Source organism: Primulina tabacum, chromosome 6, assembly GCF_025594145.1.
Source record: "Primulina tabacum isolate GXHZ01 chromosome 6, ASM2559414v2, whole genome shotgun sequence".
NCBI lineage: Eukaryota > Viridiplantae > Streptophyta > Magnoliopsida > Lamiales > Gesneriaceae > Primulina > Primulina tabacum.
Genome location: NC_134555.1, coordinates 3,180,686 through 3,206,039, shown reverse-complemented (window position 1 = coordinate 3,206,039; position 25,354 = coordinate 3,180,686). Strand labels below are relative to the sequence as shown.

Genomic DNA, 25,354 nt, shown 5'->3' with positions numbered 1-25,354 from the left:
AACATAAACTATATTAAAATTTTTCCATTGATTATAGCAATCAATTCAATTAAAATCTGTATAAATAAATTTAAAATACAAATTATTGCAATGTTCAGTATCACTCATGAGATAATCATTGAAAAGTAATTTTTTCTATCTTAAGTAATAAAATGCCCAAATTAATTACAAAAACAGAAATATAATATTTAATTAGTTTATTTAATTTTTCTAAAAATAAAATTGGTTGAGTGTTAAAAGTTTCGTTACAACAAGGTTTTCCAATTAACATTAATTTACCATTTAATAATAATAAATTTTTGATCTCAAATATATATTATTTCGAAATTACCTTAATTTGAAAGAATTAATGCTTTGTAGTTTTCTTTCAAAAACATATGTATATTGTATATTTTGAATTGTCTTCTTAAAAATTCAAATAAGAGACGACAAAAAAATTAAAAGAGATAGATCTAAAAGAGTTTCAAATGAACATTAAATTACTCTCAATATACATGTATATTACCCTCAATAATCAGAAATGTTTGACACCCAAGGCATGCAATTCGAGATTTCCATAATTTGAAAGAGTTAATGTATGGTATAATTTTGTCAAAAACATCCAATGTATAATTTTTTCCCTTGGGATGTCTTATTTGAATTTTAAATTATAAAAAATGCAATATTGCATATTATATTAGAAACCAATTTTATTCTATTTATCTTACTAAATTTATCTACTCCAAAATTGAATTCTGAAATGACTCATCTTTTCAGCACCATATATGAATTGAATCATTCCAAGATGTAATGTTCGTTTAAATTTAGATTTGTTCGTTGTTATAAAATACCTACATATGGAAACAGCGAGAACAACGAGATATTAAGTTTGAAATATGTCTTTCATGATCGAGAAGTAAAAAATATTATTCTTCTATTTGTACAAAATTTTAATTATTACGTATTACTAATGTGATAATTTTCTTCTATATTACAAAGTTCACGGATACATGATAATATAAAATGTCCCGTAATGAAAATGATTAAACAATTTATAAAGAAAGTAAGCATCTTATTAGAAGACACATTATAAAATTTATTGATATTGTTCCGTAATGCACATAATAAATGCTCACAAAATACTTTTATGATTTATACATAATTTACTTATGATCACATGTTTTATTTTTCTTTCTGAATAATACGCTATTGTGTATATTATGAAGAGATTTTGTAAATAAAATCACAAATCATTTGGATAAAGATATTGATGAAACAATTATTGTTATCATTCAAATGTGTCAAACATGCGTCATGTCACAAAATTGTATGTGAAAATGGATTTAAACGAAATTACTGAATTTTTAAAAAAATATTTCTCATTAATTTGATTGAATGTGACTTAAAAATATATTTTTATCACATGTTAAAAAATAATAATATATAGCTTATCGAAAATTAAAAATTAAATATGTATTAAGGTTGGTGGCCGACATCAATACATTAAACACGATAAGTATCATGTCATTGCCTTAGGCTAACACAATCTAAATTTTTGACATATAATAGTGATTATTAGCCAACAAAAAGTAATCGACATATGTTGTATTTAAGAAAGTTTTTCAAAATTAGCAAAAAAATAGTTTTATTTTTATTTTTTATAATTATATTATTTTTTTCAATTTAAATATTTATTCATTTTTCACTAATTTTTATAATATCATCCTATGCATCGCACATATTAAATACTAGTTTGTTTTAAAAACACACTCACCAAATGTTAAACAAAAAGTTATTCATTTTTTAAAATTTGGTATACGATTATCAAATAACCAAAGACGAATGAGGGATATGTTTTAAAAAACTCTATTTTTTATATGTTATATACTCGTCGTATTGACTTAATTATATAGAATTAAGTAATTTCCGAAAAAAATATTATAGAGTTGTAATTTGGGACTGGTCAAATATGGATTAATTAAATAGAATTTGATGATGAAAATTTTGAATTTATATAACTTTTTCAACGAGCGGATAAATTAAATGCTCAATGAGGATTTGTACAAAACAAAATAAAAAAGTAAAAATAAGAAGGGGGAGTGGGAGTCAAACAAGAAAGTCAACTCGAAGCATGCAACGACACAGCGGGCAGCTCGGCTGTTTCTTCAGCCATTCATCCAAACACCCCGAGTGAAAACAATGGCGGCATTGCGGCAGAATCTTAACCTCGTCCGCATCTCCAAATAATCCGAGGCATATACAGCACTCAGCCCCGGCGCTCGCCTCCGCCGCCGCACCGTACATCACAACTGGTATGTCATCGACCGCCACTGGGTCGAGGCCCAGTGCTGGCTTCGGCGCCGCCGCGTGGGTGGAGGAATTCGAGGGGGGCAGGCGCCTTCGGCTGGCCCACCTCGAGCACAGGAAGAGTACGGTGAATAAAATTGTGATGCACAGGAGTGTTACGCCGATGAAGAAGAGAACAGTGCCGTTAATTTGCAGGTTTGAGTCCACGTCGCATTCGGCAACCTGGTAGTGGGAGCGGATCATCGGCTGCCGGAATCTTTTTTGTGACGACGAAGTCTTCATTACAGCATAGGTGAAGTGTTAATGTGGGAGAGATCGAGAAATTAAGATTAATTACTTCGTGTTTTTCATGTAAGAAGATACGAAGTTCGAGGGTTTCTGGTTGGAGAATATAGCAGCGGAGGAGATGTGACGACTCAGTTCATGTTAGGATAATATTAATATTAATTATTAGGTAGCTCGAGCTTTTGCAAATATTATGTTTTATTTTATTTTAAAAGATAATAACTAATTTTTTTATAAATGTTTCAAAAAAGAATTCGATAAATAATTAAAGATAATTAAAATTTTCATTTTTTGCCTTTTTGTGCTATTGACAACAAATTTTTTAAATTTTTTATGATATCATTTATTACCTTTGATAACACTAGCTAAACATTCGAACTACAAATCATTTTAATCAGGTAAACCACATTGGACAAACTTTGTATGACAAGCTTATCCAAAAAGATATTGTTAGGAGAATCGAACTCCTGACTATTGACATATTCTACCAACTTGGATAACAGTTTGGAGACGAAATGTGTTTTTCTACTATAATTAATTAATATAGCCAAATAGTGATGATCGAATACATCGATAAAATTTGTTTTACGAATAAACACGTCTTATATAATAATAATTATGATTAAAGGGACTATAATATATCTTATTATAACAAACTATTGAGTATGACTAATCATATAATATCGTATACAATATGAATCCAAGTCGATTACATATCTGTATTTGTAATATTGGATTCATGAATCACATTAATGACAATATAGGTACATTTTTAGGAACTTGTATGGTCTATGTCAAATTATACAATCCCAAATAAAGCATGGTTGAACATGACTTTTTTTATGTGTATACAGTTTTTTCTTTACAAAAATTAAATTGAAGAATTAAATAAAGATATTGGCGTCACACATTACAAATATAATTAAATCATGTGAGGATTTATAAGATTTTAATCACAACTTTAAATAAAAGCGTGGGTGAATAAGGTGACAAAATCTTCTGGTCCCCTTGTTACTTTTAATAGTACTTAACTTTGCTCACACAAGTTTTGTATGAATGAATTATTAAAAATTAAAAGCTCAAATAATTATATATAAACAAAAGCAAAAACTTGTATGAGACGACGATCTCACGGATCGTATTTTGTGAGACGGATATCTTATTTGATTCATCCATGAAAAAAATATTATTTTTTATGATAAGAATATTACTTTTTATTGTGAATATCGATAGAGTTGACCCGTCTCACAGATAAAGATTCGTGAGACCGTCTTACTTGCTCATAAACAAAATACAATATTTTATTTATCTCTATTTTTTTAAAAAAATAAAACATAAATTATTTTAACCGGCTATCTTGCTTGAAATAAATTTTTTTTAAATGACAAATATTTTTTATTTGATTCGTTATATGTTTTTTATACATAATGTTTATGGCATTTGATTTTTAATAATTCCTATAAACAAAACTTGTTTGATCAAAATGTAGCACAATTTGAAACACCAAGTATAACAAAAGATTTAGTCCCGAGTGACATGACGTTTGGACAATTATCTCAGACTTTGGCTTAGACTCGTCTCTTGTACATAAGATCTCTACGAGATAATTATATTAAACCGTAGAATCTTATACAACATATCATTCCATTCGAAAAATCTAATTTTTTAAAAAAAATATCTTATGTTGAAAGTAGATAAAGACTCCACCAATACTCACAACTGAAATTGGATTGATTTTTATAAAAAGCACCGATATTTCAAAGCTGACATTTTACTTTTCTCAGCTTTTGGATAGATATTTTCCCCAAGCTCGTTACCTAATTCCTCTTTTCCAAGTTCTGATTGTATTTTCTAGAGACAAATTTTTAATTCAAAATTGATTTGATTATTGTTCTAATCATATTTAATTTAAATTATATATTTAATTAGTTTTTTTTTTATTACCTTTAGATTAGTATTTCTATCCAGCAACTTGATGATGGGTGAACAACTAAAATAGTCTTAAAATGGAAATAAAATTGGACTTTACTTGTAAATAATGAATGACCAAACCCAAGTTGAGCAATTAGGTGCCGTGAATATTGTGTTACTGATATATAATAAGATTTTAATTAAATCATAAAATACATACATAAAATAAAGCTCTTTTTACATAAAAAAAAAAAAAAATCATGAACCCCACATGTAAAAGTAAGTCTGAATATTAGAAACACTTAATCTATTGATCGAGCTTTTCTAAGACAATAATTTATAACAGTTAAATCTATCTGAACTGCTCGATGTTATCGCAAGTATAAATGTGAAGTTTTAATATAATGTAACAAATATGATTATCGTTCTCGTATAGATTAATATATGCAAATTTACCTCAACCACAAATATTTAGTTAAGTAAAACGATATTTGAACTAGTTAATAAAATAAACTGAAATTTAAATAAAATAATTTAACACACGATAATATAAATTAAAATACTAAACAAATAATTGCTATGATCTTGGTTCACCTAATTATTGAATTTCAATTTGTAAGCCATATTTTTAACAAAATTCCATAATATATCGATAGAATTTAGAAAATGCAATAATGAAATGTCTTTGTGTCATTTAACAATTGCAATCAGTATCAACGTACTACTGAAATCCTCTAATTTTTTTGTTCTCGGTCAATGACTATCAACATGTATCTAAACTCATACTGTCTATATACGTTGTGGAATCTATAAATCATGTCACCTTATCATGTTATAAATCTCATTTGGTTCTCAATTATAATACATAAAATCACGTCGAAATTGATTATGCTCGAAAAGAGACAATAAACACAATAACACAATCAAATATCCTTAAAAACAAATCTAACCTTAAAAAATAAATCAAAACTTAAATATTTCTGGGGTATGATCTCTTAAATCTTAACTAAAAGAAGAGCAAAAAGAAAAAAAAAACGCTATTGTGTTCTTGTTCTTCGCTTCCCTCAAATTTGATAGGTTTTTTTTTCTACCTATTTTGAAAGTGATGAAAGAAGGGAATTATAGGCAAGTACCTCTCGAATAATAAATCATACCAAAACAAAAACAACCATAAAGTTGAACTTTAAATAGGATTCTAATGGCGAGCTTCCTTGTTTTTTAACTTGGGTTTCGAGTGGCAATGGTTACAATCTGAAAATCCTGGAAGAAGGAACACAACCAGCAGGGAGGAAGAAATTGGAATCCAGAATTTTACGACAAGGTCTAAAGATGGCTATGCGTAAAGCGAATCCAACAGAGTCAAACATAACGAATCGCCAACTTCTATTCGCTTCACCTGCACTCAACTCAAATCGCTAGCTTCTATTCGCTTCACCTGCACTCTTGCGATTTCCTGAATCCAGTGACGGGCTAATGCGTGGGGCATTTTAGAATCTTGGCGCCCATGCATAAATATGATTGCTGATACTCAATAACCATTGTCGTGTAAGAGTTGGAAATTCCAGAACAAATCTCAAACATATTTACATAGCATTTACATTTTTTAAAAACTTTCTTGACTCGATTTCGTCACTAGTTTATGATTACACATCTTATTAAAATGTGTATGTGCCTGAGAACATGTGACTTGGACTGTGTTTCAACATAACAGATCCAATTATTTTGAATATTACCTCTATGTAATTAGTATTCTGAAACTGTGGAAGTTGACTGATGAAAGAAGGAAGTAAGACTTTCAGCTGAAATATAATACCCCAAATCACATTCCAAGGTTGAATAAACAACAAAACTAGCAATTGATAATCATGATTTTAAGCCAACCGCAGCAGGTTTCTCTCCATGCTATCTACACCAAGCCGTGCTCGCTGCCTGAGTAGTCACTCAATGAAAGCTTTATAAACTCGTGAATGGTAAAAAACCAATTGAATATCACCCCGTATGAATGCAAAAGAACAGTTCGTTAAGAGTCATCAACTCATTAGTCATCACACAAGATCTCTATAAAAACCAGTGAAGAGACAAGAACCTCATTTTAAGAAGAAAAGAAGGATGAATAGCATCTGGGATCTCGCTTCGGTTTCTGAGGTAACAGTTGGCCACTTATCAGAAAATAAGACACATTGTATCTTGCAGAAAGATGTGGAATTTTACGAGTCAATCAACATAACAAACTAACAGCAAACCAGGAATGTGCTTATACCGTGCATTGAACCTTATTTTTGTGTAATTCTGCATCCAAAAACTGTTCAGAAGCCTAAAATTGCAAATCTGGATCTGCGAATCCATATTGGATAGAAGCAATATAGAAAAGATCATTTTCACAAAATCCGTCTCATGAAAAATATAGCAATGTCAAATTCGATGCCGCCAAAACAAGAATAGAGCAGATGCTACTGTCAGGTTATAGTGAAGATGAGAAGCTAAATTGTATGCCAGTCTTCCCGCGGTCATGCTGGTGTTGTTTCAATATGTAGCAGTAGTTAACCTGATAATCATGCCACATCATGAGCATATCTTTGGCTCGGAGCAAAATATTCAAATGGAATAGAGAGAGAAGTATCCATCTGCATAAACTTTTCCCCCTTTTAATTGCATTGTATTTGATTTGAAGGAATTTGGGCCAAAAAAAAAGGAAAAAGAAAAACAAACTTTCAAATTTTGTAAAGCAAATAATATATTTTCTCCACTTAACAGACCAACCAAACACAACCTTTGTTAATCTGGAGTGCTCAACTTCTATTAGACCAGTAAGAATAATATAAATATATTCACAAGAAAAATAGAATTTTAATATCATTGTTTTTGTTTTGTTAGAACATTTGTATAGGTCATAATCATGAAATGACAACGAATGATTTAAATGTATCAAAAACTCCTTGAAAGGGTAAAATAACTTTGAGAGCTAAGGGAAGGAGTTACATAGATCATTCAAAAAGATTTAACTCACCTCCATGCGAAATAGCTTGGTGGGTACAATGATTCCAAATCCAGCTGAGCTTCGGAAAGAATCTCTAAGTTTCGGGAAAGATAATTGCCGATATGCATTCTCAGTTAATTTGCTTAGGCTGCCAGTGCAAGCGAAAACATGCCCGTGGATACCAGCATCCCTAAGAACCCTCAAGGGTAGATCAAAAGAGAAGTCTGCAAAAGCTGTGAGAGCAAGATCTCCACCAATATAATCCATCCCACAATCATCAGAAGTTTGATCATTGGAATTTTCTCTAACAACTCTTCTACGTTCAGCCGGACCCAATCCCCTTGCTTTGAAACCCAACAAAGATATTGGGCCACTCAAGGAACAGACTGGAGATGTATTACCTCCCATAAAGAACCTATCAGGCAAACATGAAGGAGAGTTCAAGAATCCGGTTCCCCATGGAAATACAACACCACCGGAAAGTCCGAAATTCAGTGCAGCTCGATAGAATCCAAGGGGGACAGCATATCGAAGATCAAACTCCTATCCACAAATAAAAAATCTTTATAGCACAGCAATGTCAAAACAACTTGTCAGGTGAATAGTACAAGGCAACCACAGGTTGTTAAAATGTCGAGACAATTCCATATCTGGAAAAAAAACTCTTGCATGGAATTTCAAACCGAGTGCTTTAAAGGTGTGCATAACATTTGGAGAGATTCATAGAGATATGAATCATAAAATAAATAAATAAATACACACAGAAGGGAAAAAAGAAGCATGCAGCAGTTTTAAACATCTTATTGAAAATTACATACTGCACTTGTTTTTGTAATACATCAAATAAAACACATTTTCTAGAAAATACGGAAGAGTGATGTTTCAAAAGATTGAGTGATGCTATTATAGTTCAATAAACATAAACAACTTTGCGAGTTGAATAAGTGAACAAAAGAGAAGAAAAGAAAATGCAGGTAAAAGAAAGAAAACTGCAAGGTGTACAAAACCTGCCGAACAAAGCGTAAGCTCCGAGTATCTGGAAAAAGACCACCAATTTGAGTAGTAGAAATAATAGCATGTCCTTGAGTTGGCCTCATCGGAGAATCTCTCTTATCATATTTAAATGTATATTTTAAAGCGGAGAACAAACTATGTCCAAGCTGCCTCCTCACCATGCGTGAAGACATTTGGGACGGATCAGTTAAAGTACGCCAAGAGAGATTGTATGATACATCATGGTTCCCGGTTGATAGTAACCCAAGTGAGATACCAAGAGCTTGCTCTTTATAAGAGGAAAACTTCAACCAATCTTGAGAAAGCAGAGATATTCTTGCTGTCAAGGGCATAGACCACGCTTTGAATTTAGGTAGGGATACACCGGTACTAATCTCTGATGCTTGACCCCAGCCATAAGCCACTGAACCATCCCAAATATCTCCATAACCAAATAAATTTTTTAGTTTAAGTGATCCTTCTAGAGACCAAGATCTAGCCTGCAAAATCACTGCAAAAAATTAGAAAAAAGAACAGCAACATCGGAAAATGATAAGTAAAACCTCAAAATCATTCCACACGTGAACAAGCATTGAGTCGAATTCTTCCCGGAAAAAAATACAACGGATTCACGGCATCAAATTAAAGGTTTTTGTTGATTAAAAAAAATTAAAGGTTTTCATTAAAGAGATTCCATTGAGCATCATCATCTTTCATACGATAAAAAAAGTTCTGCATCCCATCCATCAGTCCAAATAATTCCACATTCAACAGTAGTAATCACAAGGGTAGTATCTATTTCGATCACAAGGTGTATTTTGTCCAACAAATCAACAACGTATATATAATTAGCACGTTACAAACAATTCAACCTCATTTCAGCTACAAAATTCCATGTGACAATTCTATCAAGTAAAGTTACAGAGAAACGCTAATCTAGAAACCAATAACCTAAAATTTATCAGCCTCAATCCAAGTTTCAGTATCCCAAGATGCAATTGAATTCAAAAAATTAAACCCAAAAATGAAAGGATCTCAGAATAAACACTGCTCCAAGAACGCTACCTCTGGTTTGGTAAAAATTCCTAAATCTCCTGTGAGTGGGTTCTTAGACTCGGCCACTTCAACAATCACATTCGCAGTTCCAGGGAGTTCTGGAGGTCCTGCGTCGAGAGTAATATTAACGGACTCGAAAATATCAAGGCGCTGGAGCCGAACGTTGGCAACACCGGCGGCACGTAACAGCTGCTGAACTGTATTAGCTTTCCTGAAAAGTTCCTCAACTTCGGACTCAATCAAAGAATCCTTCGTCCTGTTGTTCCCCTTGATGATGACGTCATGGACCCGAACTGGGACTCGCTCAGTAGAGATGCGTATGAAGAGGGACTCCATTTTGACCTGGTCCCTTCGAATTCGATCCTCAGCAGAAATGGACTCGGGTTCTTCTCCACCTTCTTCATCTTCTTCATCCTGTTCCAAGCCTTCTTCATCTTCTTCTTCGATTTCTTCAAATGCTTCCTGATCGGGCTTCGAATTTTCTGGCTGTTTGGGCTGAGGGTCCGATTCTGGCTGCGTTTCCATGGATATAATGAATAATTGGTTTTCAAGAGACGGCGATGAGCAGCGTCGGCGACGGTAAGGAGATCGTGATAAAAGGTGAAATGACGGTAAATTAAGCAACAATCCGTTGAAACGACATCGTATTGGTTTAGGGGCTTCCAATTCCTTAAGCTACGGTTCTGGCGTGAAATTCATTTTTATCCTGTCCTTAAATCCTACCTACAGGCTACATCATCACCCACTCGTTTACAATTTGTTCAATTCATAGATGTGATTCTAAAATTCATCATTTTTTGTTTCAACTTAAAATTGATGATTTTGATTTCAATAAAAAGTTTAGACTATATTGTGATGTTTCGGTTTCTGATGAGCGGTGATATATTTTAGTATCTAAGAAGTTTAAGATGAATTTACGATTCCGATAAATTTTATTACGAATGATCGAATAATAAATATAACGAAAAAAATAGTTGTAGTAACACATATAATGCTTTTGTGATCGGTACAAAAAACACATAGATGGTTTGTTTTTCAGAAAATCAAAATGAAAGTTATCGATTTAAAGTTTGATGACTTAGTATTTGACTATTAGTTTTGCATTAAGGTTGCACCGAGTTGAAGTATTCGAATTCGAAAAAAAAAATTTGAGAGAAATAGCTTAAATAATTTTATTTAATTGGAATTCGAATTATTGTAAATTTTAAATTCCATAATTTTTAAGAGTACTCGAACAAATGAGTTGAATTTATTATTATGCTTCTAAAATATAGTGTCGGACATGGGATTTTTTATGCCTGAGACGAGTACAAAAAATGATGCACTTAAAACTTATTATTGACTGTATATCTTTCATCGATAAATATAATAAAAAAAATACGTTAATAAAAAAATTAACACATCTAGAATCATATAAAAAAAATATGAAATTCATGTCTTGAACCAGTACATAGCTAGTTGAATATTACTTGCCTCATAGTTTTGGAAGCGAAAATATTGTTTAAGTTTCCATAATCAATTTTCGCGACTATTTTTTCTTGATCAGTAACATAGCCAAGTCATTTAGTAATTATTGTAACATAGTTGATCGGATATAAGTTTCGAGCAACTTCAATTTGAAAAAAAATATCCTTCGCAGATGCAACTTTTCATAGATCACAAAAATTATGCATCTAAATGTCGGAAAAGCGCCTAAAACAGATCGATAGACAAAGAATTCGAACAATAAATGAGTTTGATCATCGTATAATGTATAGTGAATGGTTTGTTTTTTTGGCTGAAGCTCACGAGAGACGTATTTCAGATTGATTATTATTATTGTTGAATGTTTATAAGTGAGATTCAAAAATATAACTAGACAATGAGACTTTAAGTTTACTGCTCACTAATAATTATTTATGGAACGAGCTCATGTGTCATGTATATTATAACATATTGGTATTTTGTGTCCCAAAATTTTGAGGCCCGATATGTTTCTCTCATATTATATAGCTCGGATTCATCGCTTTTGCAACATATAAGTTTAACTAAAACAAAAATTAATTTGAACCCGCCATTTGAAGATTTGAAATAGGCCAATATCCTCAAATGAGTCAAAAAACCCTAACAACTATCAACGGCACACCGGCAAACAGCCCCTATAGAAATTCAAATTAGGCTATAGGCTCCAATCCAGAACAAAACCCTCCCCCTTCCCCCTAATTGCAAAACCAGTCTTCAAAACCTCAAATCAATGTCAAACAACGAAGCCATGTTTTCTTCTATAATTTCGGACATCAAATCCTACAGTGGCGATGACCCTCTGCTCCCATGGCTTCGGTATTCATTTTTCACACCTATTTTCTGTTTTATTATGTTTTTAAGCAGTTTTCAGCATAAAAGATACTCTAATGCTCTGTTCTTCCATTTTCAATTGACAGTGGGATAAGAAAAATGAAAGATTCGTTGCAGCCTCAGTTTCTGAAAGAGAAACTGCCCCGCTTTCTTCAGAAATGTTCCGAGACTTTCCTAGCTGATACCCGTTATTCCAATGATTTGCGTTACATTCGCGTGTGGTTGCAACTGGTAAATCCTTATTTGATACCGATTCTTCTGTTGGTATGTTTGTTTGTGATTCTCATTTCCGGGTCTTTTTGTTTTTCATGGATTTATTATTTGTTATGTGGATTGATGCTACTACTTTTTTTGTTAGCTTAGAAATCGAGAAAAGCGTATCGAGAGCCACAGTCCTACCTTCATTTTTCTTTCTTGTTTGTGTGAACATAACCAGCATTTAGCGAGAGCCATTTTGACGAGGGTACTTCTGTATTTTGCTTTAAAAAATTTACATTTTTCGAAAATTACACAGATTTAACAAATTTTTTGTAGGAGTCGATTTCTCTCATATTCCTGCTCGGTCGCTCCTTTGGATGAGTAAATAAGAACTCAAAACATTACTGCCTTCATTTTCATTCTCGATTTTTTACATTGAAACACAAGGTCATGTTTTACTTAGAATTAGTGATGTTCCAGAGTTGAAATCAGAATAAACCTGTTCGACTCGCTTGGCTGTATTTACCAGATACATGATGTTGCATATTTTTATCTTATGCGAGCGGTATACGTAAAACTTTTATTCAATTGTCTGTAGATGGATTTTGTGGATGATCCAAAGGGAGTTTTGAGAACCATGGAGATGAACCATATTGGGATGAAAAAGTCTTTGTTTTACCTTGCATATGCCCTCTATTATGAGAAGATGAAAAAATTTGAAGCAGCTGAGAAAATTTATCATCTCGGAGTGCAGAAGTAAGAAGCTACATCCATTTTTTTGTGCTATTTGTTATGTGGGGGCATAATTGATGGTATTTACATGCCCACTGCCCACACATGACAATTCATCATGTTTTTCATCCTTTCAGCTCCATATCCACTGGATTTTTTTAGAAGTCCATTGTCCGAAGCTACTTGAAGGTTTATCTTCGGTATATTTTGTGGTAGTAATTTCTCAGAGCTGTCAAAGTGTGTTATTTGACTCTCGTCTTTTACCTAAATAGATCTTACTCTATTATGAAGAATTTTAGAATAGTTTACCTAAGTGATCAATATGATAAATTGATTTACAATTACTTGCTCAGAGTGGGGTTGATCTACTATCCTCTTTAGGGACACCCCACTTCTAATTTCAAGGGATTGCTGTTTCCTTTAGTTGTATTTATTTGTCAAATTTCATGAATATAAGAGAATTACGAGTCATGGGCATAGGTAATTAAAGTTTCAGTAATTTGACTTATGCTAATCTATACAGTGTTGCGGAGCCTGTTGACGAGTTGCTGAAGTCATACGAGCTCTTTCTTCATCGCATGGAGAAACACAAAAATAAGAGAATTCAGGTTTTTGTTGATCGTTATCTGTTTGTAAGTCTTCATTGTTACTAAGATTTCTTCACTATTTAACAATTGGCAGACACACTGCAGCACCAGGGACGAAAAGTTAATGGCAAATCACTATGTGCTGGGAGAGTTTTTTCGACTCATGACGAGGTTAGACCTTGCCATGAGAATTTGCTAAAAACTTATTGCAAGCCTGAACAAGCATGGCCTGAAGATCATTTTCCCGAGTTGGAATCTAAGTTAGTAAATATTGGGAGCAAGATGGACCTACCACAAAGATCTATAGATGAAATTCCCATGAAAGAAGTAAGACAAGGTGGAAGCAAACAATTTTATAGTGAGGATACAGTTCTGAGTAAGTTTGTAGATACTCCCATAGTTGGGAAATCTAATGCAGAAGATTCACGGCATCATGGTCTTGTGGAGCCCACAATTAACACAAAAGATGCCATGAATGACATCAATAGCATGTTTCGAAATCCATTAAAACCATCAATCAGTGACAGGAGGGGAGACAGAAACAAGTCCAAAACCGGTAACTTCTCGAATAAAGGACTTGAGGTTTTCACGGATGAGAGCATACATGCTGAGGTTGGATCGTCTCAGCAGAACTTGTCAAAGGATTCAATGGTTCCACGAACCCAAAGATCTGATATTATTTATCCCCTAAATAAACCATTTCAAATATATGTTGACAGTGAGAAAACTCATGATGCTGAAGAGAAAGTCATGGAGAAAGGTATTCCTAATAAAAGATTGGGAAGTGTTCGCTTATCCAGCTGTCATGGGAATGATTATTTGTGCGCGTATCCAAGTGATATTCCTCAAGAGTGTTTTAAAGAGCCAAGTTCTAGAAGAGCAACTGAAGCTGGACCCAGAGAGGATACAGTTGTTTATAGGTTTGTAGGATCCACCATCTCTGATGAACTGGAGGTAGAAAATGTTTGGCACCACGGTCTTGTAGAACCCACTATTAATTTGAAGGAGGCAATGAGTGATATTAACAGCATGTTTGGAAAGTCAATAGAATTTAGGAGGAAAAGCAGGCCAAAGAAGCAAACTGAAGTTCCTGATGAGGTTGAGTGTGGACAGTTTCTGATACTACCTGATGATGAACTAGATAATTATAAAGCTGTAGATGATGTCAACTGCAAGTTCCAGGAGACAAGGAACCAAAATGAAGTGCCTAATCATCAAGCACAATTTTTAATTCTACCCGATGATGAATTAGTTAATATGCAATACAACTCCTTGCCAAGCTTATCAGGTGAAAATAGAAGTGATTTGTTTGAACAGACTCTGTGCACAAAAGAGGCAGTGACAGAAATCAATAAATTGTTCGCTATGCCAATGGATTTCTAAATTCTTGTAAGTGATCTATATGTCATGGTTTGCTTGTGGATTTTTTCACTTGTTCCATTTTTTTTAGTACGTGATCTTGTGATTGGATTGTTCTGCATTCTTGCTATTCCGATGTACCACAAAAGCACTCGGCATGACGACACTGACATGAATCAGCTATAGGTGGAAGAGCTAAAAGGACAACCAGCATATTAGTATAGCCTTGTAATTATGTCCACACGATCTCTAATCTTGTTGAATTGGTACATGACAACATTGTCATTCCCTTCTCTGACAGTAAGCAATGCTTCCCGTGATCATGCTGACAGCATAGCTTCTCTTTTGGTTATGATCGCTGTGGGATAGGCTTGCGAGTGTTTATTGACTGGCCGGCAGCAAGAGGAAGAGGAAGGTGGAGTAGCGACAAGCTGCTCGATGTTTTCTTGAAAAGCTGTGAACGAACGAACTTAAATGATTGTGTGTTTCAAGGTTTAAATAACTCGTGCTACTTTTTCCCAACGCTGCAAGGCATTTAGTTTGTGGCATGGTGTAGTTTGGTGTTTCGTGTGTGCTAAGCGGGAGAACTTGGTTTTCTTTTATTGTTTAATCCAATTGCCCAAACGATGACAATTGTTAAGGCCTTTCTAACGATAGTTTGACCAATTATTTTACCCTCTTATTTCTTATTTACAGTGAAAAAAACTTTTTACGAGTTATGATTGATTTTATCAAGGAATACCTTAAATTTTTGACTCTGAGATTGCTAAAAGACCAAGGTTCGATTTCATATTTAAACGGTAAAAAAAATAAAAGAATGATTATAATTTCTCCTGTCATCTGATATGTACAATAATCAAGAAATTTCTTCTCCATTTCAAGAAACACAAATAAAAAGAGGACGATCACTTACTATTTCAAGTTCACATATCTATCTAGTTAGTCTGAGTTGACAAAATCTCGAGCTCCGCCCACCAAAGAGGAGATGATTTCGGGATTGCCCCTTCGGGTTCAATCCCCGTTATTTCTCTCAGCCTCACACAAACTTCATTCATAACTGGTCTCTGTTTCGAATCAGGATCAACACACGATCTTATCAAACCATCAATAAGTTGAAGTTGATCTTCCCGATATGTTTTCAGAGTAGGATCAATTGTCTCCCTCAAAGACTGTAATCCTCTTAGATAATCCGATGCCCAGTCTTGGAGTGAGTCACTACTACCTACAGCGTACGGGAGTTTACCAGTAACCATCTCAAATAGCACGACTCCAAAACTATAAACATTACTTGAAATATTTGGTTCAGTTTCAGCTGCAGCCTTTTCGTCCAACACCACAAAATCTGCTAATTTTGCTGCATAATCTTCAGTGAGATATATGGATGAGGAAGTTAAGTTGTTGTGGGCTAGTGATGGTCTCAATGAGTGCATGTGTTCGAGACAGTACGCAACACCCATTGCTACTCTTAGTCGTGCTTCCCAGTCCAAGTGTTCAGCTTCTCTTACTGTAGAATTCACCAGAGTTGGACCAAATTATGAAATGTATTGATAAGAATAGAATTACCATATCAACAATGAATAGATCAAATTTAAATTGATATACTTGGAAAAATCAAGAGATTTATAAACTCACTGTGTATGTGCTCAAAGAGGGTTCCATTGGGAGCGTACTCGAAAATCATCATCCTAGTGAAAGGCTCCTCTTCCTCACAATATCCAAGTAGGCTAACAAAATTCTTGTGATTTACTTTTGATAATGTGTCAATCTGAGACAAATAACACGCCAAATTGATTATCAAGAAAAAGAAAAATTACCATGAGTTGCATGAAATATGACTGCGTGTTCAAGCTAGCAACGATCAAAATATGGAATCTCAAATCAAGAATCAACATTATATAAAAAGTACCTTCTTTCTGAACTGAGCTTCCACACTATTCGTCCACTCTTTCGCAGATCCTGTTGCAATAGATGCTACAGCTATCTCAACTCCACTAGACAAGGTACCTTTATACAGTGTGCAAACTGAAGAAGAGGCAATCACATTGCTAAAATCTTCACAAGCAACCTCAAGTTCAGATTTTTGAAGTTTCGGGACCCCTGAAATACCAAATATATAAAATCTATCAATTGAGAACATTATGATCGATAAATACTTCTGACAAAATTTTTAAGAAGTTGAATAAACTCTCAGGCATACAAATTGTCATTCAAGTGCCTCACACATGTTTAAAGAAGACTAGCAAAACATCAAGACGTTTTACTTGGAATTGGGAAAATATTCAAAGTAACATTACATGGTGAAATGAACCACGTAAAGGGTAAAAATATAAAAAGGTGAAATGAAAAGAAACAGTAAAATACCAGTTACAAATGCTCTCCTCAATGGTCCACTTAGTCCAGTAGCCCAGGGATTTACGGCAGCGACCTTACCACTCTTCCAATAGAAGAAGCAAACAAGTAAAAGTAGGACAAATCCAATGGCGGGAGACAGTATAAGAAGTTGATGACTCTTCTTAGAATTTTCAGTCGATGTGCCAGGACTTTCTGTTGGGGCAGGAAGCAAAGGAGGAAAAACACGTGTAACGGGAGAGAGGGAAGGATAAAAGGATGGTGCTAATGCAACAGGAGATGGAGATGGAGACGGAGACGGAGACGGAGACGGAGGAGGAGACGGAGGAGGAGATGGGGAAGATGAATTTCTTATTGTGGGTATTGGTGGGGGTAGAAATCTCCAACCTCGCCTCCGTGCTCTAGGAGTTTCTTGTAACAATTTTCTTTGTGGCGCTTCTCCTTTTTCCAGTGAATCCCTGTGAAGGCAAGGAAAATGTCAACTTGAAAAGTGAAAAAACCTTAGAATCTTAATCGGGAGGGACACTGTCATTATACACAAAAAACAAACGAGAAAACAAGCCTCGCCTTGTTTGCATTATTAAAAACATTTTTCTGCTTTTAGAAAACATGCAATTTATTCAGTGTCAGGCCAAAATGAGATCTAATAAGACTACAAGAGGAGGCTAAAATTATTGCATAGTTACAACATGAAGGCGATTGCATTGTTGAAGTAGCAAAAGGATTGGTTCTTATATCGCCCCAACCATCAATTATTGGACTGAAATTCAAGTGTGCTTGGCATTACTAATTTTTCTAACTAAATCTAAATCATTAAAGAACTACATGAATTAATGAACTTCAATTCAAATTTCTTATACTGGATTATCATGAGTATGGAAGTTCGCATGTGCTGAAGATTTACCACAAGACTGAATTCCTGTTCCTTATGGGGCCCGATAGCAACTCTTCCTCCACTTGAACTTCAGATAGCTTTTGGAGTTCATAAATTTCATCACATCTGCTGCTAAGAAGCTCATTATTGTCTAGCAAACTGCATCAAACAGAAAGTAAACATTAAGAAGATCAAGGAAAAAGATAATTTCAACAAGAATATATCTAGTTTTATTGTAAACTTACAGGATTGCCAATGAGAAATTATTGCCAAGCTGACATGGAACCTCTCCACTGAAGTTATTGTATCCAAGATTTAATACCTCTAAGTCCTTTAATATCGCTAACTTTTGGGGGATTACGCCAGAAAAAGAATTGTTGCGCAAGTTTCTACAAAGAAATTGAAGTAAACAAAAATGCAAGAAAACAATTTTTCAATAAGAAATCAATGAGTTGCATCTTACATGGATTTCATGTGAACCAAGTTCCCCAAATCAGGAGCCAAGGTACCGCTCAGGCAGAGATCTTCCAGGTTCCTAGATATAAAGGTTCAAAAAACCATGATATACCTGATATAAAGTAAAACCTAATAATTGTTTTCAAGGAGAAAGATGTGGACTATGACTATAATTCACGATTTTCATTGATTTGATCGATGAAGGACGTTTTTGCAGTTTACTTTTCTGCTCGACTAGATAGGAGAACAGAATTCATTAACAACATTGAACCTGACTCATGCTAATAGCACCAAAAACAATGCACAGCACCCCCACATGCATCAACCAATTAAGATGGAACATAAAATTTGAAATTGAAATATTTCAACAACAAATTAACTTTTCATTTCGCTTCAAGTGGTTCATAGTGCTTGATGGTGTCATATCTGCAAGGACGTGTGTAAATGTTTGTGCATGTGATTGGTTCTGTAGCACAAATGCAAAAGTGATAGAGCTTTAGTATAGCTTTCACTCCTATAATAAATTCTTCAATAGGATTACATGCTGGTTCTGCAATATCGAACGAGAGCCAGAGGGGTCAAGTAGATGGGAGTCTTGCGGTAAACTACTAATCCACTAAAGTCAGGCAGCAATTCATATATATATAAGTTCCAAGTACAAAAAAATCTCGGCAAACCATGAAGTAGTAATATAATATGATCAAAGTTATGTTCGTTATATGTCCAGCTATAGCCTATAGTCCAAAATTCGAAAGCACAAACATGCTCTTGATCAGACCAGTTATTGTATATGTTAACCCCTAAAAAAACCTCTATTTTTTCCTTAAAAATATTTTTTTCACGGCTGGCAATACCAATATCAACCCTACAAATAGAGTTTATTCATAAAAACAAAATCAACGTACCAACATTCATTTTCAATAATCCAAACATCTTTTGTTCAATGAAGTTCCGTACCAGAAACCCAATTATAAGACAAGATGCCCATGAAAGTGCAGGTAAAACAACATCCAGAAACGGTAAAAAGAACTTTTTTTAAAAAAAATAAAAAAATCCTCCCTTCAACATTAGAAAAAAACTTTACTCGTATCAAGTCAAATCAGAAAATGATAATCATTTGAAGCAGTAATTTACTTACAAAGCTACAACGTATCCTTGTGAGCACCCAACTCCAAACCAAGAACATGGACTTTCTGTTCCTACTTCATCAATCCAATTTGATAAAGCCCCAAAAGGATCATTCATCACACTCTCTTTAAATTTCAGCAAAGCCACACCTAAAATACACATACAAATAATTAAAAATAAATAATAAAGCTTCAACTTCAATTTCTCAACTTCTTTAACAACTAAAAACTTGAAAAAGAAAAAAAAAAACATGACAAAGATAGGTCAAATAAAGCTCACACCTTCATCATTGAGGGACAAGCAAATGGTTAAGTTCTGCAGGCTTAGACAGTATATCGCAATTGCCGCCAGGAGACTATTTCTAGATCTCCAAAACTCTTTCATTTCAACAAAAACTAAAACAAACCCAGGATTATTTTTCATCAAATTTAATAACTACAAGTTTCTTGAGAAAATCGTCGTTGCAGAATGAGTTGAATCGGACAATGCACCGACAAGAACAGAAATTGGAGCAACAAAACTAGAAGGAAATATCATATAAAAAGATTCTCTCACGTAATTTTGAAGAAACCAAGTAAATACAAAGGCTATTACTTGAAAAAAGCGCGTGGGACTAATTGTCTTTAGCAGAATAGAAACTTCGACCTCAAAGAATGGCTTTCTTTGACTTAGAAAATCTGCCGAAAGGACAAAGTTAGTTCAATATCATCCCGACCGGGTGGGTGGGTTCGGTCGAACCTACCCCTGCGGGCACTGCCTGCAGGAGTCGATCCAACGGCTCGGATTTTTTCGAGCCAATTTTTTACAAGGAGGTGGGCCCGGATCACTCATGTGGAGTGATCCGGGCCGTTCATTGCCCGTGTAGGCAGTGCCTGCACTGGTAGGTTGAAACAAACCGGGTGAGTGCATGTGTGCGTGGATTTATATGCTGGAAATTTCAAGGATTCTTCCCAGGTTGCACTTGCCGTGTTGGAGGATTAACTGCTGACCAAAATATTAATATTAAAAAGAAGCTGCTACGGGGAAAACCTTAATCTTGGATGTCTCGCTAGATACGACTGAATCTATACAAAATTTAGGAAAAGTGTCCCGTGCTACCGTATCATTTGATCTGTCTATAGTCATAGTTAAAAATAATTTTTTTATGCGAAAATTATTATTACTCTAATTAAAATTACAATATAATTAAAAAGTTAAAAAACATAAAAATAAAAAATCCAAAAAAAATGATTAATTTAAAAAGTTTTTAAAAAAGAATGAACGCATCTCTCTCTGTAATGTCCACTCACAATGGAGAAAGGGTCTTAAATGGACATTATAATTAACCACTCAGAATTTGGTATGAACGTTAGACATAAGTGAATAATGGAAGATATGATTTTAATGTTTTGGCCAAATTCTGGGTGAAGTACCGTGCAACATTCCGAAATTCCAATACTAGAATAGGGAGCCTCAATCTGACCATATATTTGGATTAGTCGTAGATAGAAGTAGCCAAAATCCTCGACGGGGCAAAGCAGTGCTCCAAGCTGCCAGACGCAGTGAACTTGAACTGCTAGCATCTCTGCTAGATATAGGAGCAACTACAAACTTCTGTGATCAATATGGTTTAACTTCCCTTCATGTTGCGTCTCTCAAAGGACACAAAGATGCAGTCGTGATGCTTACTGAATTTGGGGCTGACCTGCCGAAGGCCATACACCACTTCATTTAGCCGTTGAAGGAGGGCAGTACAGAGACAGTCGAGGTTCTTATCAATCGAGGAGCCAACATGCAAGAGCAAGACTGGCGCAACTCGTTTATATATTTCCAAATTGATGGAGTACGAGGAGCTTTTGCTAGACAAAGGAGCTGCTGCATCTTTTGTTGCATCAACTCTTCATCGTCCCGGAAGTAGCAGCCATGCTTCTGCTTAGTTTGTCCGATATTTGTACTTGTGAGCCGTTTAGCATGGGTTTGAATTGTTGAGGCTTGTGTAATTTTACACACACGTGTAGCTGTAGGAAAAAAAACATTTGTATCTGTAATGGTCTTGGATATTATTATTAATTAAACCCATTATATACGGCAAGAAAAAAACAGAAGGCGTCGCGAAAGCAGGATTCGAATTTGCGCAGGCAGAGCCCAACGGACATAACGACCATTTCTCTACCAGTCAATCTAGAGGGGGTTCTTTTGGCAGTCAACCTGGTAAATTTTATTTATACAATAAAATAACGCATAATACATATTTGAAATTAAATCTTTTTATTAATTTAGTTATGTAAAAATTTTTAAGTACTCTTATATTAAGTTTGGAAAACCAATAATTGCCTTTTTAAAAAAAAAAATAAAAAAAGCATTATTCCATCAACATAAATTTCTCTCAAAATATTTACCTTTTATTAAAAAAGAAAAAAAGCATTATTCCATCAACATAAATTTCTCTCAAAAAATTTACAGATAAATTTCAAGTAACCTTTTATACTAAAAGAAAACTCATCCTTCTCTCTCAAAAAAAAAGAAAAGAAAAGAAAAGAAAACTCATCCTTGCTCGAATTCAAATACCAGCTATGGAGACATTATCCCAATATCAATGAACCAGCAATTTGGGAGTACTCAAGATTTTAAGAAACAAATAATAAGATGAAAACACAGGTACCAAAGACAATGTAATTATGTTTGATCAACTACGATAACAGGGTCGAGTGAAATTTACTAACACCGAAACTAACTTTCCACAATCACCTACAACTAAGTCCCTCACACCCCTGCCGTCTAACACAGACACAAACTATATCAACTAGCAGCAAACTCGAACATACTGATGCAATGAGCTCCCCTCTCAAGCAACAGCTTCTTCTTCTCGAAGTAGCATCTGATCAAAGTGCCACACTCCTGATATCCAATCAGGAAAATGTCAGGCATTAAAAAAAATACCAAGGCTTTAACATATGCGGCAGAAGTTAAGAGGCTGAAAAAGGGTAAGTGGATTTTTATTTGTGTACCATGTCCTTTGCCCACTCTTCTCAACTGTGCGACATATTCTGATATCTTCTTGATAGATTCCACCTGAAAAGGAAATTTACCAAGATTAGTTTTGTACCACCACACTATGTGGAAACCAAGAAAACTTCATGTGTCATCAAAGATTGAAAAGAACAGGGAACCTGCTCAGCTAAGAACTCGGTCTCAATGAAGTCAGTCAACTGCACATCATGATTATGGGTGGCCACCTGTTACATTCCAATCATAAAAAACATCCTCATCAGCCTTCTTCAACAGTACAACAATATCAAGCACAAAGTATCACCATAATGTTCAGGCAAACAGTGAGCCTAAAACAGACTTACAGCATGCAAGTTCAGAAGCTTCTCATTTGTCAACTTCTCCAAAGACAAAGCGAGCTCCATTGCTGTAAAGTAAATTAATGATCATTCATATCATGATATCAAGAATAAGGGACAGGAAAGTGCATGCGTGAAGCTTAAGATTAAGCATATCAGGCACCAACAATATGCTATGGATGACCAAAAAAGCAACACCGTATACATAGAAAGAAGTGGGGTGGTGATGGCAGTGTCTAGGGAGAGCTTGGATGTCGAATGAAGAAACAAACTGACCACGATGTCTATGTGCTAGGTAGTCAAAAAAGGACCACAGTAGGTAGTTAATTACTGCCCTAAGAAGGAGGAGGAGGGGTTGCGAAAAACAGTAAAACAATCAGGGCACTACCTTTTACTTTTATTTATTTATAACATCGGCCAATTGAGAGGTGTTGAATAACTAAAAAATGAGGTTTTAAATGTGTGAGAGCTTAATTTGAGACCCACAAAATAGAGAGAATCCTAATGTTTTCAGATGTAGGGAAAATTTATTAACTACGATCCCCATATCATGGTCCCCCCTTACTAATTGTGGTAGCATCAAAGATTCATGCAAGGTATACAGAATACGAACCCTCTGTATCTTCATTGTTACACATTGTAGAGCAATACATACTCATCACAGAGATATTGTCAATCACAAGAAATCTCCACTTGGACCCCAAAAAATCCTTTGGACACCACCAAAAAACAGTTTGCAAATGATATTCTTTGCATTTGTAATTTATTGTTAACCGCAAGAAAATGTATGCACTAGACAAAAAACGGTCCCCATTCTTGATGCCAACATTGAATAGACATAGAAAACCAGAGGATCTGTGTTGACAACAGATTCACACACAACCATTCACAATAAACACAACTATTCCTTCCAAAGAAAATATCTCCACATTGTATTCTACATTGATTAGACCAACACAGATCAGAAAAGAGTCATTTACCATATAATGCATCTCCTTTCTCAGCATGATCAAACTCTGACAATGGCATCAAGATCGATTGCAGCTTCACTTTACCACCTCGCTTGTTCTGAATTCGATCAACAAATTTACATTGCGTTAGGGTGGACAGATTTCAACTCCATGGATTTCGATTTTAATGTTTATAATGAAAGAATAGATCAAATCCATCATTTTTAACCTGGAATATTATACAAACATTGAACATGAAAGGAATGAATTTGAAGTCTTTTGTGTTAGTTCTCTTAGTAACAAAAATATACACTTGAATAGGTAAAATCTTCCATCCAATCACAACTTTATAGAACTTATAATTAGATTGAAACTAAACCACAAAAGCAAAAAAAATACAAGAAACGTAAATGATCAAACACCTGGTATTTCATAAACTTTTCAGCGTGTTCTCTTTCTTCTTCGCTAGACTCCTTGAAAAATCTGTACAAAAACAAATAAACAAACAACCCAGAGTCAATAATATAATTTACAAAGGTACAAGGGAGATTTAAAAAAAACTTTAACGAAATTCCAGGACTCACTTTGCCAGACCCTTCAAAGCAACGTTATCTCGATCAAAGTAGGCGTACATGGCATGGTACACATACGAAACATTGTACTCCACGCTGTAATCATTCCAAAATGGTTAAATAAAAAAAACCCATTTCAAAATCAAAACTCGATTATTTTTTCTACAAAAGAAAATATATCAAATCAACAAAAACTCAAAGACCAAACCAAATCCCTACTTGATTTGTTCATTGACAGCTGCCTCAGACCCATCAGCGTACTTCTGTCGAGCAAGAGAAGCTTGAGGAAGAGTAGGCACAAGCATGAGCTCCTTCTTCACCTCCTCAAAAGGCTCAAAAAAGACACCAGTTAAGGGCTTGTTATTCGCCTGCTTCGATGCGCGCACAACACATCCATTTCCATTTCCGCTCCTCCTGTTCGAAATGGCGAAGGAAGAAGCCGACGAGAACAGAGCGCTCAAGCTCTCACTTTTCGGATTCAAAAGACCAAAAGCAGGATGAGAAGCATTCAGAATCATTTTTTTCTTGATTATATGAAGAAACTGGATTTGGTGGGCGAGAATTTTTTTGAGGAAGACCAGTGTGTGCGTGGGGATGGGGATATGTATCTACAAGGAAACGGAAGCACGGGAGTTGAATGGACGGCAGGATGTGAGAAACGTGGAGGGACAGGATTGAGTAGTTGAAGGGGCGCGTGGCTGACTCGTGGAATGCTCTGGACAAGTCAGGGGGACAGGATGTACATGAAAAAGATTTATCGACTACTTTTTTAATTAATTATAATTATTTTCTTTTCCATCTTTGTCATCTAATGAAAATTAAATATCAAAAAAATATTATTATTTATATAAAAAGTATAATTATTTTTTATAGATCTCATACTTATAAATTCATAAAATTATCTCATGAGATAACCCAAATCCTAGAAGTGAATTGATAATTTGATGTGATAGTAGGTCTCTTGTGAGACGATCTCACGAA

At 34.6% G+C, this 25,354-nt stretch overlaps 5 protein-coding genes across 7 annotated transcripts; 1 reads left to right on the top strand and 4 right to left on the bottom strand.

Moving 5' to 3' along the window:
* Window positions 1–2,085: 2,085 nt before the first annotated feature.
* Window positions 2,086–2,568, bottom strand: LOC142548371 (RING-H2 finger protein ATL66-like). Its single transcript, XM_075656666.1, has one exon. The coding sequence runs from the start codon at window positions 2,566–2,568 to the stop codon at window positions 2,086–2,088; it is 483 nt and encodes a 160-aa protein (XP_075512781.1).
* Window positions 2,569–6,106: 3,538 nt separating this feature from the next.
* On the bottom strand, window positions 6,107–10,210 carry LOC142548755 (uncharacterized). Its single transcript, XM_075657265.1, has 4 exons — window positions 9,518–10,210; window positions 8,467–8,952; window positions 7,490–8,002; window positions 6,107–7,027 (listed from the first exon to the last, which is right to left on the bottom strand). Exons 1-4 carry the CDS (start codon window positions 10,031–10,033, stop codon window positions 6,944–6,946), a joined length of 1,599 nt encoding a protein of 532 aa, XP_075513380.1. The 5' UTR covers window positions 10,034–10,210; the 3' UTR covers window positions 6,107–6,943.
* Window positions 10,211–11,642: 1,432 nt separating this feature from the next.
* LOC142548754 (uncharacterized) lies at window positions 11,643–15,425 on the top strand. 2 transcript variants are annotated; one of them, XM_075657264.1, is made up of 6 exons: window positions 11,643–11,827; window positions 11,929–12,073; window positions 12,639–12,796; window positions 13,296–13,380; window positions 13,465–14,748; window positions 15,020–15,425. In XM_075657264.1, exons 1-5 carry the CDS (start codon window positions 11,742–11,744, stop codon window positions 14,740–14,742), a joined length of 1,752 nt encoding a protein of 583 aa, XP_075513379.1. In that variant the 5' UTR covers window positions 11,643–11,741; the 3' UTR covers window positions 14,743–14,748; window positions 15,020–15,425. The 2 variants fall into 2 exon arrangements, with proteins under 2 accessions (XP_075513379.1, XP_075513378.1); XM_075657263.1 differs by having other exon boundaries at window positions 13,465–15,425.
* A 63-nt stretch (window positions 15,426–15,488) lies between these two features.
* On the bottom strand, window positions 15,489–20,250 carry LOC142548753 (putative inactive receptor-like protein kinase At3g56050). 2 transcript variants are annotated; one of them, XM_075657262.1, is made up of 9 exons: window positions 20,120–20,250; window positions 19,536–19,674; window positions 18,405–18,476; window positions 18,187–18,330; window positions 17,972–18,100; window positions 17,080–17,525; window positions 16,625–16,815; window positions 16,351–16,483; window positions 15,489–16,222 (listed from the first exon to the last, which is right to left on the bottom strand). In XM_075657262.1, the coding sequence occupies exons 2-9, from the start codon at window positions 19,640–19,642 to the stop codon at window positions 15,654–15,656; spliced, it is 1,791 nt and encodes a 596-aa protein (XP_075513377.1). In that variant the 5' UTR covers window positions 19,643–19,674; window positions 20,120–20,250; the 3' UTR covers window positions 15,489–15,653. The 2 variants fall into 2 exon arrangements, with proteins under 2 accessions (XP_075513377.1, XP_075513376.1); XM_075657261.1 differs by having other exon boundaries at window positions 19,807–20,244.
* A 1,879-nt stretch (window positions 20,251–22,129) lies between these two features.
* Window positions 22,130–24,965, bottom strand: LOC142548751 (ferritin-2, chloroplastic-like). The gene is made up of 8 exons (XM_075657260.1): window positions 24,593–24,965; window positions 24,386–24,469; window positions 24,224–24,284; window positions 23,832–23,919; window positions 22,858–22,919; window positions 22,675–22,740; window positions 22,513–22,576; window positions 22,130–22,402 (listed from the first exon to the last, which is right to left on the bottom strand). Exons 1-8 carry the CDS (start codon window positions 24,889–24,891, stop codon window positions 22,350–22,352), a joined length of 777 nt encoding a protein of 258 aa, XP_075513375.1. The 5' UTR covers window positions 24,892–24,965; the 3' UTR covers window positions 22,130–22,349.
* Window positions 24,966–25,354: the final 389 nt, after the last annotated feature.